At 40.9% G+C, this 19,316-nt stretch overlaps 1 protein-coding gene across 2 annotated transcripts in view; it reads right to left on the bottom strand.

The window, feature by feature from the left end:
• Nucleotides 1-1,727: 1,727 nt before the first annotated feature.
• rspo2 (R-spondin 2) overlaps nt 1,728-19,316 on the bottom strand; it is a 64,353-nt gene continuing 46,764 nt past the window's right edge. For both annotated transcript variants that reach the window (XM_017709141.2, XM_017709142.2), the window contains exon 6: nt 1,728-3,004. In XM_017709141.2, the coding sequence (XP_017564630.1) occupies nt 2,889-3,004 (116 nt within the window). In that variant the 3' untranslated portion in view covers nt 1,728-2,888. The remainder of the gene's footprint in view (nt 3,005-19,316) is intronic.

Below are 19,316 nucleotides of genomic sequence, written 5' to 3'. Positions count from 1 at the left end.
AGAATGGTTGTCCTCAAATCGGTCACCAGGGACCCCCAGATGGTCCAGATTTTTCATCCGACTTCAATTTCAGCACACAGGGATAGATTAAAAAGTGGAGTGGAGTGCCTGGGGGTCCCTGACGACCACTTTGAGAACCACTAACATAGAGGCACCATTTTTGGTACCATAATGAACCAATTTTGGAAACAGGATGTGTGAATGTGAAGAACTTTGTTAAACTTTAAATGTTAAACAACTTACATGCTGTAGAACTGTAAGGGATAACCTCTGTACTATTTGTTCATATTCATTCAGCTTTTAAGGTACTTGTATTTCCTTTAAATCTGTTAAAAAAAACTCAGCATCTGTCGTTTTCTCCATGGTCTGGCAGCTGGGTGAGCGTTAAGGGCCACATTTGCTCTACCTGACATACAATCCACCTGACATCTCTCTCTATCTCTCTCTCTCTCTCTCTCTATCTCTCTCTCATTCTCTCTTCATTTTCCTCTGAAAATTCTCTGTGTGACTTCACAGGATTAGCAGAAGCTGGAAGTTTGTGGTTGAACTGTCTGAACTTGATATATATGACATCATTTGATTAATTTGCTACTGTGCATCTGAAAGCTGTCTGGCAGATCAGGCTTCGCATTTTATTTCTTTTTAGTAGGCAGTAATTATACGGTACCTCATGCTGGTTTAACTGGCCATGACTGATATTACCATGTTCTGGGAATCTGGCACTTACAGACAGAGGATGTGCTTATTAATTTCTGTTGATATGCTTGGAGCAGCTAACAGTAGACAGAAACTGACAGTCATACAGCATGAAAAGGTTTGTATGGGCAGTATTTAGGGACAACAGTGAGTCTTCTGTGAGTAAATCATTTAGATTATTTAGATTTTTTTCTTTCCAAACTTTGGATACAAGTCATGGATCCATGACAGAAGCACTTACAGCTCAACATGAAGAACATCACACTAAGCAATGAAGAGACTTTTCAACATACAGCTGAAAAAACTCTTTGGAAAGACCAAACGCTCTGAATAAATATCTCATGTTATCTGATCTTAATAATGAATGTATGCAAAACAAGCAACATGGGATCCCTCCTCCTTGGGGTAGTGTTTTGGAACATTCCAGCTCCGCCCCCTCACCATCACCTGTGGCTAATTTTCGTAATTCGCCTGATTACATGCTTATATTGCACGTTTCTCTATACACAGCCTAGAATTTTAAAGTGTTTCTAAACATTCCTGCTGCTTTATTTTCCAGTTCTGATTTACTCTGTTTGCCTTTAGACTCTCATTTTGTGTCTGCTGCCTGTGCCTTGACCGCTGCCCTGAACTTTGACTGTGCCTATTAGATTAATCCTAATAGACAGTCTATACATGGGTGTCATGCTTCCCTGCCTTGAACAATATGATATTTATGTTTATTAAACAAATAGTAAACACATGAACTGAAAGAGTTTTGTATAGAAAAATGGGCCAAAATGCTTCCAACCTGCTGCACAGCCCTGGTCAGTGGCTAAAGTGGTATGTCAATAAAGGAAGTTTTACTAGTTTTATATGTGAGAGATCTTGATTGTTCAAACACTTGTTTTTCAGATATGGACCTGCAGCCACATTGGCCCTTTGTGGGTAAGACTGGACCACCCTGCCATATGCTAAACATAATGGGGTGTTCAGTGATCATATATAGAAGATGGTGAAATGCTTTCATGTAACAAACATACAAAACAGTATCACATAGGCGACATGAATTGCATTTTTAATAGAACATCATATATACATTGTCATTCCATTGCCTATAATAGTTCAGCTGCTCTGTAATGGGTCAGCTTAAAGCTTAAAGCAGGGGAAGTTCTTCTGAAGAACAGTTATTAGACATATCAGACACAAACTGCTTCCACTGGTGGAGATAGTTGTATTGTTATAAGTGATTCAAAGAATATTTCAGCACAGAGGTGTAACAGATACAGAGGCAAAAAATTGTCACCAAACACAAAAGTACAAAATTGAATCAATAAATAAATCAAATATATACCATATAAATGTAATAGCTATGTGAAGGCTATGTTTTATTTATTGTTATTCATTTTTTTGTTCTTTTTTTATCTGTAGCTGGTATCATAACCCTTTTCTCTAACACATTTAACGGTGAAGGAGTCAATACTGAAAATACAGTAACTTTTTTATTATAATATTATCATTAGATAAACTCACCAACTATGTACACATGAGCTTGTGGCCATGCTAGTTGAACAACTAAATTCTTCGTTATCCACAATATACAGTTAGAGCAATAAAGCGGTCCGGACGTAAACATCTTGTGCCGAGAATAAAATACTTTGCAACTATGCATTGTATTGGAGTACTCTCAAAAATGTACAGGCCAAAAGAAAAGGCAATACATGGCATACTCTGCCTCCTTCAATGGTCATGTAATTTTACATAAATACAGACAAATCTCTCTCTTTCTTTCTCTCTCTCTCTCTCTCTCTCTCTCTCTCTCTCCCCCCCTCTCACAACGTTAGCATTAGTCATTGTTACTGGATGCACTCTTCATCCATTCATTGAGGTGCCTGCTTTTTTAATATCAGCTTATCCTCCAACCTTAATGTCCATGACTCCCCTTCGCTCCTCTTTCAGCTCTGTTTCTCCTTGTCTTTCTCTTCAGACTAGGTGGGCACAGCTGCTGTACAGTCCTACGATGTCAAGAAGGGGCTCGGGTTGGGGGACGTGTTACCGGTATGAGGGGAAGCAGCAGGAGGCACAAAGAGACAGCGTATGTGTGTATGTGCACAGCATGAGGGTGAGGAACTATATTTGTGTGTGTATGGTTAGTGTGTGTTGAGCAGCGGCTAGCAGCTTTCTGATCTTTCTTCTGTGAGATTTCTCAGTCTTTACTGGCTCGCTCTCAGTGAGGCCAAGTGATCGCTATGCTGGTTCTGGGCCCGGAAGCGCAGCCTCTGCTTGCTGGACTTCTTCTTGTCTTTGGATTTGTGCTTCCCTGATCCCCCTACAGCAAACATACAAGAGAAAAAAAGAAAACAACAGACTCAGTGACACTCAGACGCACGTGGGAAAATGTCTTTAACAATATTCAGTACCAGTTTGGACACATCTACTCATAGAAGGGTTTTATCAGCTTTACTATTTTCCACATTTTAGAAAAAGAGCAAAAGACATCAAAACTATAAAATCACACATATGGAATTACACAGAGACCAAACAAATCAAACTAACTTCAGTTTTTGGATTATTTTTGAAATTGCTCCTGCTTTGCCTTGAGGCAGTTTTGCATATTCTTAGCATTCTTTAAATCTTTCTTCATTAAGAGCCACATGAGATGCTCTTTCTACTGGACTGAAGAAAATGCACAGACGATGAGATTTTGGATTGTACTTAACAAAAATGATATGGTTTTGGTTAAGTGAGTCCAAGCCTTTGAACAGTATAATCAGCCATGAATTGCACCTAAAGACTGTAACATTGATGGTGTCAGAAACGAGTGCCAAACTGAATGACCTCCTCACCCCCTTCCTCCAGCTCTCACACCAGCACAAATGCAGTGAAGCGAGAGAGGCAGAGGAAATTGCATAATGCTAGTTCACCCTCTCTGCCAGTCTTAAACCAGGCTTAATGCAGCCCAGGTGTCAGCAAAGCACGATGGGAAAGTGAAGACTATGATAGGAACACAATGACTAATCCAATACGCAATAGCAATCAGTAGCACAAAAACCATGAATAAGTATGAGTACATGGGTGGGTGTGCATGTGTGTGATGGGGGGAAATGACATAACTGAGATTAAATCTAATGATATTAGAAAACTAGCCAGTCTTGAAGGCTGGTATGATGGATAGATACCGGTAGCCACTATGGTTCACACACACAGTGAGAGTGCAGAGAAGAGCGCCGCTGAAAATGATCTCCACTGTAGTCAGATTTCAGCGCTCGGCTTAATGTCTTCTTATTGCCCTCGTTCAGGCCGTTTAGCACAGCAAAATGAGTAATGTGTGGCACGTTTATCTGAAACGAGCCACTCTCACACACGGCCGGCTGCTTTGGCTCGAGCAGCTGCCCGACTGCCATTCCCAGCACAGCACTGTAAATTCTTTGAAAATGATTTTCTTAAGTGGAAACAACCCTGAGAAAAGAGCATGGCTGTTCTTATGCTTTGCAGTGGCACAAAAAAATTTAACAATTTCACTTAACGTTCCAAGGGCAATTTCCTGCTATTAATCCAATCACACTATTTTGGGACTAAAATCTTGTAGTTTAGCAATTTGGCAGGATGCAAAAATGCCGTCTTCACGCAATGGCTTGTTATTTGTCCAGAGAGGCCTCCAAAACCCTCTGCTCTCACAGCACCCTAATTGAAGCCTCACATTCAGGCAGCTATGACGATTTCCATGAGCCTCGTTTAAAAACACAAAAGTTGCTGAACTTCTTTGATAAATGTCACTTTCTATTACAGTGAGGTACAGCAAGGTTATGACTCTATGCAGACACAACATAGCATACAAAAACATCTGGACCATAGGCTTGCTTTTTCACTAATTGCCATTTAAAGAGGTCATTTTCATCCAAAACTGTGTTGCTATGTGCTTCATAAACAGAGCTTTTGTTGCAATCAACTCAAGACGAATTACATTTGATGTCAATAAAGCACACAGTTCTACATTAAAAAGGCCTCTGTAATAGACCAGAACACATGTTCTTTCCCCCCAGTGTTAGAACAACAGTGCGTCTCATTAAGCTCTGTAGTCTATATCAGGGGTGTTCAACTCTGGACCTGGAGGGCTGGTGTCCAGCAAAGTTTGGGCGATTTCTCTGCTCAAACATGTCAGATTCAACGCATCTGTTAAGTGCATCCTTTTGTTTCTTCAAAGAGCCACATGTGAATGTGAAGAATTATTTTAAGGTTTAAAGAACGTTCACATAACAAATTTGTGGATTGTTCTTAGGACTAAATGATGTGCGGGTTCTTTAAAACTTGACAAAATGTAAACCATGCATTAAAAATTGTTTTTTTTAGGGAAATAAATGTGGTTGTCTTACGGCATCATTCCAAAACTATCCGTTTAAGAGTGTAGGGGAATTACCAAACTGTGGACCTCCAGGACTGCAGTTTAACACCCGTAGTTTACATGATGGTGAGCTTTGAATATAGTAGAGTTAACTTGGACCTTACTTTGTACGTGCACAATACTGATGCTTATTACAGTTTGACTGATGATTATATTCCTTAATTACCATCAGTAAACAGACCAGAAACAAGTTGAATTCTAGAGCTACAGAAAGTCTTTTGTGAAACATTAGAGACATCTTATGGAATGTAAAGATTTACAACCCACTAATATTTCATTATATTTCATAACTGACAGCTAGAGGGCAACCCACTCCTACTAAAAGCCTTGTGACTATTCAGCCACAGCAATGTATGAAATGGAAAATTAAATCAAGACATCTGAGTCTATCTCAATCTCATTTTCAACCATGTGGAGTACTGATTGAATAATCAGTTATTTGAAAGTTGTTTACAATTAATTGCCAGTCAATCAAACTCCTGGAATCACATGTGAGGGTTCCCCAGACTGGCATGTTTAAAATAAACACACTAAACATAGACTTCAGTACCTTGGGAAAAGCGTTGTGAAACGTAGACACAAAATATATCCGCTTTAGTTATTTGAGTGAAGTCTGGAGTAAACACGCTGCCATAAGCCAGAATGTCTTTAAATCTGTAAACATCTTAGTGGAGTTAAACAAACTTTGCTTTTCTTTCTTAGAAAAATTTGCCATCTGCCAAGAGACGCTCATTTTCACATGAATTTCAACAAACAAATTAGGGCAAACACTAACTGAAAACAATGTATGCACATGTGTGAGTATGCTACTCTTATGTTTCCAAACCTTCCTTCGTCCACAGGGGAAATCATGGGTTACCACTCACTGGCCGGTGACAGCATGCTTCCCTTCAAGCTTATAAAGCTGTGCGTGTGAGAGTTAGGTTTTAGTCTGTATATCATTTCCATGTGGCTTTTTTAATCCCTCATAGTGTCTTATCAACTGTCAGACAGTTGCAAGATTAATAATACAATAATATTTAATATTTCCTATGCTGTCAGTTTTTTAGGTAAAAACTCAGCAAAGCTTTACTCTTTCCTCTCCAACTTTCATGTGATCCAGTTTCTATTTTCATTTCACTTCTCTCTCCATCTTTTAAACATAATCTTCTTTCCCGTACAGTAATAATGACAGTCATGTGTACAGGAAAAGCTTGTATTCCAGATTATTAGCTGTGTTTTGCCATAGAAAACGCAGGGATGCCTAATGGTTTTAATGATGTAGTATGATATAATGCTCAATGAAACCTTTCAAATTTTGATAAATCAGATAAATTACTTTAAAAAAATCACACAGGAAAGTAAATAGCCTACAGCAACAGACTCCCCGCAAAGCAAACACCAGGTTATACAGTTATAATCTGCACAGTAAACAGTAGGATTGCCTGGGGTAATATTTATTCAAATTGTAGCTAATTTTTAGTGTTTTAAAGAAATACATGAGTTTTTAGTAGGTTTATTAAAAAAGGTTAATCAATATAATACAGTATGTTGCCTTAAGTATGTGGACACCTTACTATCACACCTATGTGAGCTCGATGGACATCGAATTCCAAAACCATGGACATTAGTATGGAGCTGGCCTCCACTCTTCTGGGAAAACTTTCCACAAAATTTTGGAGTATGTCTGCATGGATTTTTGCCCATTCAGTCAAGAGAGCATTTGTGAGGGCAGGCACTGATGCTGGAGAAGGCCTGGCTCACAATCAGCATTCTAGTTCATCCCAAAGGTTTCCAATGGGGGTGAGGTCAGGGCTCTGTGCAGAGCATTGGAGTTCCCTCACCCAAAACTTATCAAACCATGTCTTAATGGCCTGTGCTTTGTGCACAGGGGCACAGTCATGTTGGAATAGGTAAGGCAAACTTCCACAAAGTTGGAAGCATATAATTGAATATCTAAACTCAATAACTAGGAGGGATTTCCATATTCTTTTGGCCATATAGTGGACCTGATTTCGATGTGTGTTAATGGAGTCACTGTCCCTCAGTCCTATATCTGTTCATCAGTGTTCTTCTAGTTTAAAGCAGAGGCTGCCCAGAACAGAAGCCCAAGTTCTGAGAGCTCTCTCATCTCTTACAAATACTACATAATACATCCTGATTTTGAAGGCATGGTCCAGATTCAAGCTATATTTCCACAATAATACTGTTATAACACTGAAAACTAAAGACAGAGAGAGAGAGAGAGCAGCAACAAAGTTAGCCTGTTATCAGAGAGGCCATGACCTAATGAAAAGAGAGCTATTCGGTCTGCTGTCCAACCCAAAGTGACTTCATCTGGATGACTCAAGTAGTTCAGGAATCGAAAGGCCTAATCTTATCAGCGTAGCATGCGGTTTAAGCAAATCGATGGCTGACCTCAGGAAGGCATTACGAGAGAGTGGTAAATGGGCCTCTCTGCAAAGGCTCTCCGCTCCTTCTGCTCAAAACCTTCTCATCTTTCAAGGGACCAACAATTAATAACTGTCTTCTTCACTCCTTCCACCGCCCAACCCCCCAAAAACAGGAAGAAAGCGATGAAGTGAGAGTGAGAGAGAAAAAGAGAAAAACAAAATCATTTTGAGGAGATTGGGGATGGCCTTTAGGCACGGTAAAGCTAGCTCTTCTATTTTTTTTTTTTTTTTGGCGGCTCATCGTTTTCATAAACACACCAAAGCAAAAGCCATTATTTGTGCATGAAGGAGAGGACTACTGGCGCCAGTGAGATTTGATTTCAGTGGCAGAAATTGGATTAGCAGCCATTAAGGGCCTCCTCACACATACATTCATAATGCCGTGAAGGGGAACATAGCTACAGCCAGCTCTCCTCAACTCACACTGTGGACTCCTCTGTCTGGAAGAAGATACACAGCTCTTGCAAAGTACTGTGAGAACCTACATGTGTACGTGTGACGGCCTGTCAGAAAAAGTGCATATGCAGTTCATATATCTCTCAAAGACTTCCCTATGCCATATATTTCCATGAGTTTGCGCGAGTGTGCGTGTGACTGTGTATGCAGAAGTTCTTTAGAAGCAATTAGAGCACTACGGCACTTCTATGATGCTTCCATAGTAGTAAACAAACAAATGTGAAAAATGTTGCACTTTTACTTTATGTCAGAGAAGGAGTTTATAAAAGTTTATGAAACTGAAAAATAATGTAATAAAAAGAAGGCCTGAAACAATTAATACATAATCGCATTACCAGGTCGCAATTAGATTTCTTTGCTTTCACATTCCTGTGCAACAAACAGAGTTTTAATTCAGTCTTTTCTCTTGGGTTGATGAAAATGCATGTAAATAAAACAGAAATGCATTTCCTGAGACAGGCCACACGTCTTAAAAACCAAAACACCCTAACTTTTAATCTAATGCTATGACACGTTCAGAGGGAAGTGGTGAGTAATGTTGACCTATGTCTGTCGTCAAGGGGAGCTACCTAGTATCAACAGTTACTAAGTTACTAAGTTAGATAATTAGCTAATTTGGCCGCTTTAGGCTCATACTTTAGTACAATCTTTTAAAAAAATTATGTCATGGTGGGCCTAATAAAAAAACAGGAATGGACATCGATCAGTGCTGATGGGTTAATGCATTTATGTTTCAGTGAGTATCATGTTTTAACCTTTTTGGAGCACTTCTTTATCTATGTTGAATCAGCATATATGTGACAGGCCACTGACTACTCCCCTCACCTCTGACAGCTACGGTCACATGGTGTTGCACAATTATGACAGAATATTAGGAAGACAAATGCTACAAAGACACACAACATAATGTTTCTTTTCCTTGCAAAATCTATGAAATACGGTTCTGCAATAATCTGCTAAAAACAGTGTTATTAAAAACCACATGGACATGAAAGAAAAAGACAGGGGAGAGGGAGACAGACAGAAAAAGCGAGAGAGTGAGAGAGAGAGAGAGAGAGAGAGAGGGAGAGAGAGAGAGAGAGAGAGAGAGAGAGAGAGAGAGAGAGAGAGAGAGAGAGAGAGAGAGAGAGAGAGAGAGAGAGAGAGAGTGTCAGAGAGGTAAAGACAGAAGGTAGTGACAAGGACAAAGAGGAAGAGAGAAATAAGAGACAGAAGAGAGAAAAACAGGGAAGAGAGTGAGTCAAAAGAGACACAGAGAGAGAGAGATACAGAAAAAAGAAAGAGAGCAGTGAGAAAGAGAGAGAGCAGAAAGAGAAAAACAGAAGAGATAGAGAAAAAAGATACAAGAGAGAAAGATGGGAAAAGAGAGAGAGAGAGAGAGAGAGAGATAGAGAGAGAGAGAAAGTACAAAACAGAATCAGAGTGAATAAGACTGAGTGAGATGAAGATGAGTGATAACGGAGAAGTGAAATGCGAGGATGGAGGACGATCCTCGAGAAGTTCATCTTTCCAGCCGGCTGACATGAGGCTTCTCTGCAAAGCTTCAATTAGTCTAACAAGATTATGCTGGATCGCACTTCTCCTTCTCTCTCTTCCCCTGCTGTGCTCTGCTTACTATCAAACACAGTGATTTAAAATACATACAATCCATCTGAAAAATAGCTAATGTTCAGATTAGGTGTGTCATTATTTTCGCATTCTGCATGATGGCAGAGGAGCTGTCAAGAGATTATGGAGCAGGTTAGAGCTCCCTCCTGACTCGGTGAAGCTTCATTTCACCAAAGCCAGGTGGGGGAAAAAATGAAAACACAAACCTGACACTTAAGATCAGCAGTGTTAACCAGAGAGAGTGGGTGACAGATTAATAATGTGATTCATCTGAAAGCTAATATCTTATGCAATATCAAGCAAGGTGTATGGATACTGTGCTTGGAGTGGCATACCATAAGTACTAGCTAAATTCAGCTGTAGTAGAACTAACATTAGTCATCTTATATCATTAAGACAGCAATACTTCATAGTGCTGCTGTGATACCAAACCCTCAGAGTTGTATTCATTTATTTTTGCTATTTAAGAATTTTTTCATGATGAATAGTCTAAAATGATTTGGAATAAAATCTTGATGCATTAATATACATTAAAGATATGAATGTTTTTACTCTTTCCTCTATAATGTTACCATTTTGGAGACACAAGGTTCTGTTATGACAGTGAAGGTTTATTCTATTTAGAAAAGTGTGTAAATCCAAACATTGCTTATTTTATGCAGGGAAGTGAGACAAGAGAACTGGTACACAGTACTGTCTAAAAGCCCAATCAGCCATTAAGTTAAACAAATTTAATATTAAAGACAACTCAACAACTAAATATAATACAAGATTTTTCAGTATTTACCGTGTCCACACTATACCTTTATTACAACTATCATTCTTTTCCATTCTTTCAGTTTTTCAAAGAAATCTGCAGGGATACTTTCCACATCTCCAAAGTTCTTCTCACGAATCAAATAATCCCAAACACATTCCTCTATACAGCTACAGAGGAAGGATGGATAGAAACACGTGAATTTTTTCAGATCTGAAGCAAGAGTGGAGCCTGATTTTCTCCTCTCATGAAAGCTGTATGCAATGTTCATCTGATGGTGATAGTTCGGTAGTCTACCAGATGTTGCACCCTTGTTAGGAGTCCAATTTTCTACAAAATCTTATAATAATGTTTTTAAAAATCCATTTTTGGAAACTTGTTTTCGTTTGACTACCCCTTTCCTTAATGCAAATCGATCATCTATTCTTCAAAATCTCTCCTGAGAAAGGAACAACTTGTACTTCATGGCATTTTCACTACAATTAAAATAATGAAGAATGGTCACTGACTTATGCTACAATCTTAAAACTCTAGTCAGCTTGACAACTACTAGACTTGACTTACTAGTACTAACGTAAAACCTTCACAGGCACACTCACTAACACGGCTCGCTCATTTCTGCGGTTGGGTGATGCTGCCTGGTGTCCCCTAGGCACAAATGTTTAACCATCTCACCTTCAACAGAATATGGCCCTGCCCCCTCCTCCCAAATGCTGTCATTATGAAGTTACAGCAACAGATGCCATGACTACCAGAGACCCAGAGAGAAGGAAAGAACAGCAATACCACAAATTTGGTCTGCTATTTCTCTGCCTGACTCACCCCCACATCTGGGCCTAAGTAGATAGAGCTCCAGTCCTGAATCCCTTGGAAAATGAGACATAATTAGCTTTAGTTACGTTTAATTACTGCCTAAATGTTATGTTGCATTTCTGACGAGTGACATAAAAAGCTTCGGCTGCTTTATCAAAGAGCTCCTCAGAGCTACTTCGGCTGTTTGTCTATCTGTGTGAGTGAGCATGTGTTGAGTGTTACAGAGAGGACAGTAAAGATGACATGGTTCGGAGATGTACTATATGCCAATGCCATCAACAAATAAGAAATAAAAGTAGTCAAGTGATTGGACACCAACAGTCTGCTCGCTAATATAGTTGTCTTCCAACAATCTGTGAAGAACAACATTACTCTGGTAAGCATGGGCAGTTTCTGCTGATCCAAGTTTGTCGTTACAGAAAAAATGAGATCAGTTGAGGTTAGTCAGCTGCACACTAAAATTTCAAACCTCTAAGAGGAGTTAAAATTCCATTCATTCCAGTAAAATCCAAAATGCTGTTGTTTGCCTTCCAAGACCCCTAGTTCAGGAAAAGAACATACTGTAGTGTAACTGTAAATTTAAAACCTCCTTTTCATGGTTGTCATGAGATTGGACCAAAAAAAAAAAATCTCCTCTGCCAAGGAGGTAACCTCTTCACACTACCATTAGACAAACCATTTGAGGGAACATTTGTTTCATATTTTCCCCCTAAAGCTGCATTTCCTGCAAGTGACGCAGGTGCTCAGACGCACAGCAACGGTATACCCCTGTATGTGTGTGTCTGAACTTGTATAAGCACTGTGTTCTCCCTTTCAGTGAAGCCAGGCTTGTATCTACACTGATTTTCCATTGTGTCAGGCCCACTTACCATATAGGTGCACTTTGCAGTTCCACAATTACAGATCTGTTTCTTTGCATACTTTTAAGCCTTTTATAATCCACTCTATTACACATCTATCTTGTAGATAAAGTTAGAGCTGATGTGCTGCGGCACAGTTTGTGTTAGTTTTCCTCTTCAGTGTTCACTGCACACATGACACTGTTGACTAGTGGACCATTCTCAGTCCAGCAGAGACACTGAGGTGTTTAAAAACTTCAGCAGCACTGCTGTCTGTTCCACTCACACCAGCATAACACACACCAACACAGCACCATTGTTGAGAATGATCCACCACCCAAATAATACCTGCTCTATGACAACCCTGACCGCGAAAACCAGTGTAGAACTTCAAAGTGCATTGACATAGTAAACGGACCTGATATAACAGATGAGTGTAGATAAACCATAGGTGTCCCTCATAATGTGGCCACTGAATACATGTGACTCTGATACTGTCCTTAGTGCTACTCTGGCTGTATGTCCATCTGTGTGAGTGAGCATGTGCTGTGTGTTACAGAGAACGATGCTAAAAGTGTTAGCAAAAAGGAGACCGTTCAATATATATGACTCTAATACTGTTTTGGTTAAAATGAAATGAAATTAGAAGTCAAGAGAGCAGGAATTGGCAGGGGACTGAAGTCAGAATGGATACATCTACAGTAGAGCTGGCACAATGCTACTTTTCCTTTCCTGATACCAATTTTGAAGCCTTGAATAAACTATTAAATAAAAATATTAATAAAGGGAAGTAAATAAAACTACTGGGTAGGTTAAGGACAAAAATCTCAAATAAAAAAAAAAAATACTAAAACAATAATGCTAATTATAAGTGATAAAATAATACCAAGTAAGTAAAATAAATAATAAACCAGCCAAGAAAACAAGTTGAAAACTAATAATATACAGTTAGACTGTAACACTTCGTATTTCACATTTCGTATTCCTTTAAAGAAACATCTCCAAGCTGAGGTAAGAACTGAATGACGGACTGAGTGGTTAGGAATTTTGTGTGTTCACTGCCTGGCTAGGGCAGATAGAAGAGGCTACTATCTATCTTCAGTCTCTATTGTTTATAACCTTGTTGTCTATTCACCTGCTTCTTTTTAATTTTTCATTTGAATAATCTTTGTATTTTCATATTTGTAAAGCACTTTGAATGACCACAGTGCATGAAAAGTGCTACATAAATAACCTTGCCTTGCCTAGTCTTTCCTTGCCTGTCTTCAGCTCTTTAGTAAGAAGAGCTCAGTGAAACGTTGATAAAACCAAAACATACAGAGAGACAGTCACATGTGCATGTGGCACTACTGCTACTGAGGATGTTAAGAAACTGACACTGGTGTGTATTTATTGAGTTTGCGTTGAGGCGTCTCTCCACATTAAATTCCCTGCTGTACTCTGTTACTTCTTTACCCCACAGGGAGCTACTTGGGGGTGCATGAGGAAATTGTGCAGCATGATGTGCTCTTTATATCTCATTCCAGAACAAGGCCCTTCATCCCTCTCACCAAGGAGAGAGCAGCAGAGGAAATCTGCCTCATGCCTGGAGGAGGAGAGCAGGTTTACAGAAAAAGGAAGTGGCCATGAGGCCAAGGGGCCTCACCACATCAGCCAAAGCTTATACGATAAAGCCAAAGAGTGGTAGAGGTGGGGAGTGCTTCTATATGGCGCAGTTACAGCTGTGCTCCTACTTCTACTTCCATTTTAGAACTTCTCCCCAAACACCTTTCATCTGTCCAAAACTGCACACTCAAAGGTGTATTCTTCAGAAAGCAGCCTAACCAAACAGAAGGAAAGAGATCCAGCTCTCATAACAAGCTGTGGCCAAGCTGTGAAGCTGAGTATGTTTGATGTTTGGCTCTGAGAGGTCTAGAGTGAGCATTTCTCTTCAATGTGAGACAATCCGCTGCTGCTTGATGCCACTCATGTGGACATCTGAGTAAAGCTGATGGCTTTTATCATCTAGCTACAGGGGCTGTGGGAGCCCAGAAGAAAACCCCTTTTCCCCAAAAGCAAACATAGAGCTTTCACAACATATGGCAAACATTTTCTACTGTGTATGTGCACTTTCGCTGCCTTTGATTGCTGTGCAATTTCAGTCAGTGATTTCAAGGTTTCACTTAGTAAAATGGAGACCTGTGGATTTGGGCACACTTGGCATAGAGCTGCTGAAAGGATGAACCAAGGTATGAAGATGTTAAGGAATGTGAGGCAGTCAGAGGGCCTATTGCTGGTAAGTCATAGCAAAGCCCAGCGGGGTCAGCACTCCACAAAGCACCACTGGGGAGAAAAATATGAGCATGTCAGGGAAAAGATCCAACAGTAACCGCAGGGTACAGGGATTTGTCCAACATCCAGGTATTATTCAGCCTAAACACATAGGGATGGAGGCCAGGGACTTGGACAGAGGTTGAGAAGAAAAAAAAACATGCCACAAACAAACAAACTGACCGACTCTGAGGAGTTCTTTTACTGCAGAACATGAACTTTAGGGAAATGAATAGCATTGTGTAAAAACCTGCATAAAATCTGCATGCAGAAAACGATGTTTCATACCAAGAGAAACAAGCAAACATTTGGACTGAATAATTTGACTTTTCAACCCTGCGATTTGTCTCAGTACAGTTGGACTGTAAACCCACTTGTGCGTGAGAGTCTCCTGCAATTTAGGGTTTCGCGTGAGTGTACGTGATTAACCTGACACAGACGGAGTTAAAGCACACCCAAGCGTACTACACTCAACCACCCAGCAGCGGAGGGTCTTTGTTTTGACTGGATGTCTGTTTCGTTAGTTGAATGGATTAGACCCTACCACATCCCCCTAGAGTCCCAATATATCATCATGTTCTGATTATAAGCTGTGATGTCTCAATAAAGATGCCCAAGAGGGTAAACCCCTTAGAAAGAGAAAGGTAGAGAGAGCGGGATAGAGGAAGAGAAACACATAGGCAAGAGAGGCAGAGAGACAGACAGATTGACAGAAATACACTATATGGCCAAGAGCATGTAAACACCACTCCTATAAAAAGCTAAGAGCAACACCCAATGCTACAAGGCATATAAAATTGAACATATATCCATGCTATCTCTTTAGACAAACAATGACGGTACAAAAGGATTGTATTGAAGCTCGCTCACTGCCGAGTTCCAAAGTGCTTCTGGTAGCAACATCAGCACAATAAATGTGCATCATGAGTCTCATGGAATGAATTGGGTTTCCACAGCCGAACAGCTGCACACAAGCCTAAGATTACTTTGCTCAATGCCAAGCATTGGCTGGTATGATGTAAAGCATACTGGGCTGTGGAGCAGTGGAAATGGATGGATGAATCTGCATTTGTTGGATGCCAGGACAGCGCTACCTACATGCATAGTGCCAACAGTAAAGTTTGGTGGAGGAGGGATAATGGTCAGGGCTATTTTTCAGGATTTGAGTAGGCCACTTTGTTCCAGTGGAGGGTGATATTAATGCTATGGCACACAAAGATGTTTTAGACAATTACAGGCTTCTAACTTTGTGGCAACAGTTTGTGGTAGGTCCATGTTCCAGCATGACTGTACCCCAGTGCACAAAGCAAGCTCCATAAAGACATAGTTTGACAATTTTGGTGTGAAAGAACTCCTGCGGCCTGACCTCAACCACACTGAACACCTTTGGGATGAAATGGAAAATCGACTGTGAGCCAGGCCTTTTTGTCCAACATCAGTGCCTGACCTCATAAATGCTCTTTTGACTGAATGGGCACAAAATCCCACAGACATACTTCAAAATCTTGTGGAAAACTTTCCCAGAAGAGTGGAGGCTGTTATAACCGTAAAAAGGGAGGCCAATTTCAAATTAATGGCCATTTTATTTTTTTATGGTTTTAGAATAGGATGTTCAACATGCACACATAGGTGTGATGGTCAGGTGTCCACATTCCCTTGGCCATATAGTGTATACAGAGAGAGAGGGACACAGAGAAAAGGAGAGAGAGAGTCACAAAAATGGAGAGAAATAGAGAAGAACAGAGAGAGATAAGAATAGAGAGAGAGAGAGAGAGTGAGAGAGAACTTGGGCCTCTAGAAACAAAGCTGATGTAACTGGGTTCCAGATGTTGACAGCCATGCTCCTTGCACAGAAGGTGGTCTGGGTCATGCCAATGTTCAAACTGAAACAAATCCTCAACATACACACCATCAAGTGTTTGTGCATGTGTGCATTCACACGTACGTATGTGTATGCATGAGCGCACATGTTTACTGTGGATTAAGCGGAAGTGTGTTGCCTTGCCATGTGTGTAAAGCATGGAGATGAAAGCATGTGTGTGGGGCCCTTGACAGCGCTGACAGTGGGCAAAGAGGAAGGTTTGGTCAGCAGGAGGGCCAAGCTCACACCCTTTATTATAATAACATTTGTCCTTTGATAAGGGCACAGCACAAAATAGCAGAGGTTGCATCTGCCTCTAAAGTCACATTTGCCTACTCCTCCAAAAAATTGTACAGTCAAAAGCACAACGCAGCTCCGTAGAAGAGGAAATCACATAATGCAGTCCTTATATAATAAAAGAATGATTTCTTCCCTTATAGACTTAAGAACTTCACATGAATCCCAAAAAGCCTATTCAGGAAAGCTGTTTCCAGATACAAAAAAAAAAGCCTTCCCAAATGGCCCATGCTTCTCTGGGTTTGAAAGGGTGGGATGACGAAGATGCAGAGAGGGGAGCTCCCCCTCACCCTGAGCCCTCTTCCACATAAGTCCACATGTTTATGGCTCATGCCTGTGGTATGACGATGGATTCTCCATATAAAAGCCAGCAGGATCATGGGGTGTTTCAAATATTGCTCTCAGAAGACAGTTGCTGACAGAATGACAAGGGCCATATTTATTTTGGACAGGGAGCAGGGCACTTTGTGGAGAGTTAATCAGAGACCCCCCCCCCACACACCCCTCCACCCAACAAGAAATGTAACCATGGCAAAAAGAAAAGGAGAAAGTAAGAGAAAGTGTTTGAGTCTGTGTGTGTGAGAGGGAGAAAGAGAGAAAGAAAGAGAAAGAGAGAGAGAGAGAAAGACTACTGATATTAACTCTCTCTTCTTTAGGAAAAAAGTTTCCAGAGAAATTAGCCTAGATGGTGTGAATGAGGAGCATGAAACAGGTGAGGACTTTCACCCTATATCATGAGAAAGGGAACTGACTCACCCTAGTTGCAAGAAAGAACTATAACTGATGATCTTGAAAGCAGAACAGCACAATCGGTTCATAAAACATATTGTGCACTATAGACTATATAAAAAGACAGTTATCTGTTTATGCTGATCCTATTTCTACTGATCACAGATTCTCCCTTTCTAATATAGACAGGAGTCAGTCAGTCATCAAACTCCTCAATGAAAGTAGACCAGTGAGCTTGGAGCTGTAATTTTCCAAAGACTTTGGGATTGGACTTTAAACACAAGAGCCTCGCACTCTTCAATGATCCACCCGAGCCAGATCAGAGCCGAATCCAGCTTTGAATCCTGCTAGCAGAAACAGGCAGCGGATTCTTTTCAGTCTGAATAAGCGAAGACGTTGATTTTCCCGTAACCAGGCACCCTCAAAACCACCAGTGGATAAACTCTGAAAGCCCCAATCAGTCGACTTGGGCTTAACCCCAATATATCGGCAACAAACTCAATCCCCTCTCTCTTAGTCCTTTGGATTTAGATTCTTGGACAACAAAATGACAGCCGGAGACATGCGAGACCCCCTTCAATCCATAAAATGATCTCTGCCTAGCCTGATTTCAAGAGAATCTTATGAATGAATCAACATGAGGATCAATAACTACTGGCGAACATGGTTAACTGGTGACCTTGGGGGCGGATGTCAGATCTCACATTCTCTAGGCTCAGATGTTTAACCACACTGAGGCGAACTGACGCTGAGGTGGCTCCTGCTTCAGCCCCGCAGATTCAGCTAATTAAAGGAAGATTAGTCCATGGGCCCACCAGTTACAACAAGCCTGGGCGTGGGGCACGGATAATCACTCCGACACGGCGGCAGCCAATTAGCGAGTCCCACTTGCCCTGGGAAAGAGGCTAGCCCCTTCTCTCCTGCTGGGTGCGCTCTTCTGTTCAGGCCCTGTCTGTGATATTACCCAGCTGAATGGCTAGGCTTCTTCTCCCTCCAGGTCTACTGAGGAAAAAGCACACATTGCCAAATAGTTTACTAAAGGAGTATCGGTATTAAGCTCCTTTAGTATGGTTTTGCAGCTAAACCAGATTGAGAAACAAAATGGCATCACTTTTATGGAATATACCTCAAATGCATATTATACCTGCACATTATAATTCAAATGATATTGGGAAAATGGTAAAATATTGAAACCTAACAAATCGTTGTATTGCTCAGGCCATACTCAAGTAATCTTTTCTGAGTTTCAGTAGCAAAGCCAGATGTCATCAAGAGCCATCATCAGCAGATCACTTTCTCCTGTGACAGGCCTCAGGCGTCTGTGAAGGGCCTAGCAACCTGACAGTAATCAAATAAATTTACTTGAGCACCAACTCTCTCTCTCTCTCTCTCTCTCTCTCTCTCTCTCTCTCTCTTGCTTTCTCTTTCTCCAAAGTGAATCCAAAAGGTTTCGCTCAGTGGTGGCAAAAGTGCAGCACTTGCTATTTGTTGTGAACTGGGCAGACCAGTGCTGTAAGAAGTGTATTAGCTGTCTGGGAAGGGTGCATCTGTGTTGGCTTGACGACAGGGCAGAATAAAAATGTTTGACACAAAGATGCACAAAAATCAATTAGAATTTTGCTTTTCCAATGCAAATATAAGCTACGGATCAGATCCGATTGCACCGGATATGTAATTGAAATTGCTCAGAGGAGGAATGTGATGTCTTTTTGGCGGGGCCCTGAAGCACTCCACTATCCAAGCTTTAATATAGAGTGCCAGGCAAGGCGATGTGTATACAAAAACAGATCTCTTTGTGATAGAGACAAATGCCCTGTTCCGCCTCTCATGTCACGACAGATTAAAAAGCAATTACTCCTCGATGGTCACCACTTCACCATGGCCTCCCATATGGCTCCCAGACTTTAGTGGCCAGAGCATCTGAGAGCATTAGGTTTCTGCTCAGCTGCAGACTTGTCTATCCATCGTCACTAACGCTCAGACAGACCAGTGGTGGTTAGAGCAGCAGCAGCCATATCTGTGCCAGGTGTAGAGGCCCAAGCAGCCTTCGCTGCCTGCTAAGTGCAAACCAGCTGCCTGCCAGCCCTCAGTCCTGTTCACTGGCCTGTAAGTGATGATGAAGACATTGGATCCAGTC

The sequence above is a fragment of the Pygocentrus nattereri genome, chromosome 3 (assembly GCF_015220715.1).
Source record: "Pygocentrus nattereri isolate fPygNat1 chromosome 3, fPygNat1.pri, whole genome shotgun sequence".
Classification (NCBI taxonomy): Eukaryota; Metazoa; Chordata; class Actinopteri; order Characiformes; family Serrasalmidae; genus Pygocentrus; species Pygocentrus nattereri.
This window is presented reverse-complemented; position numbering and strand designations above follow the sequence as displayed.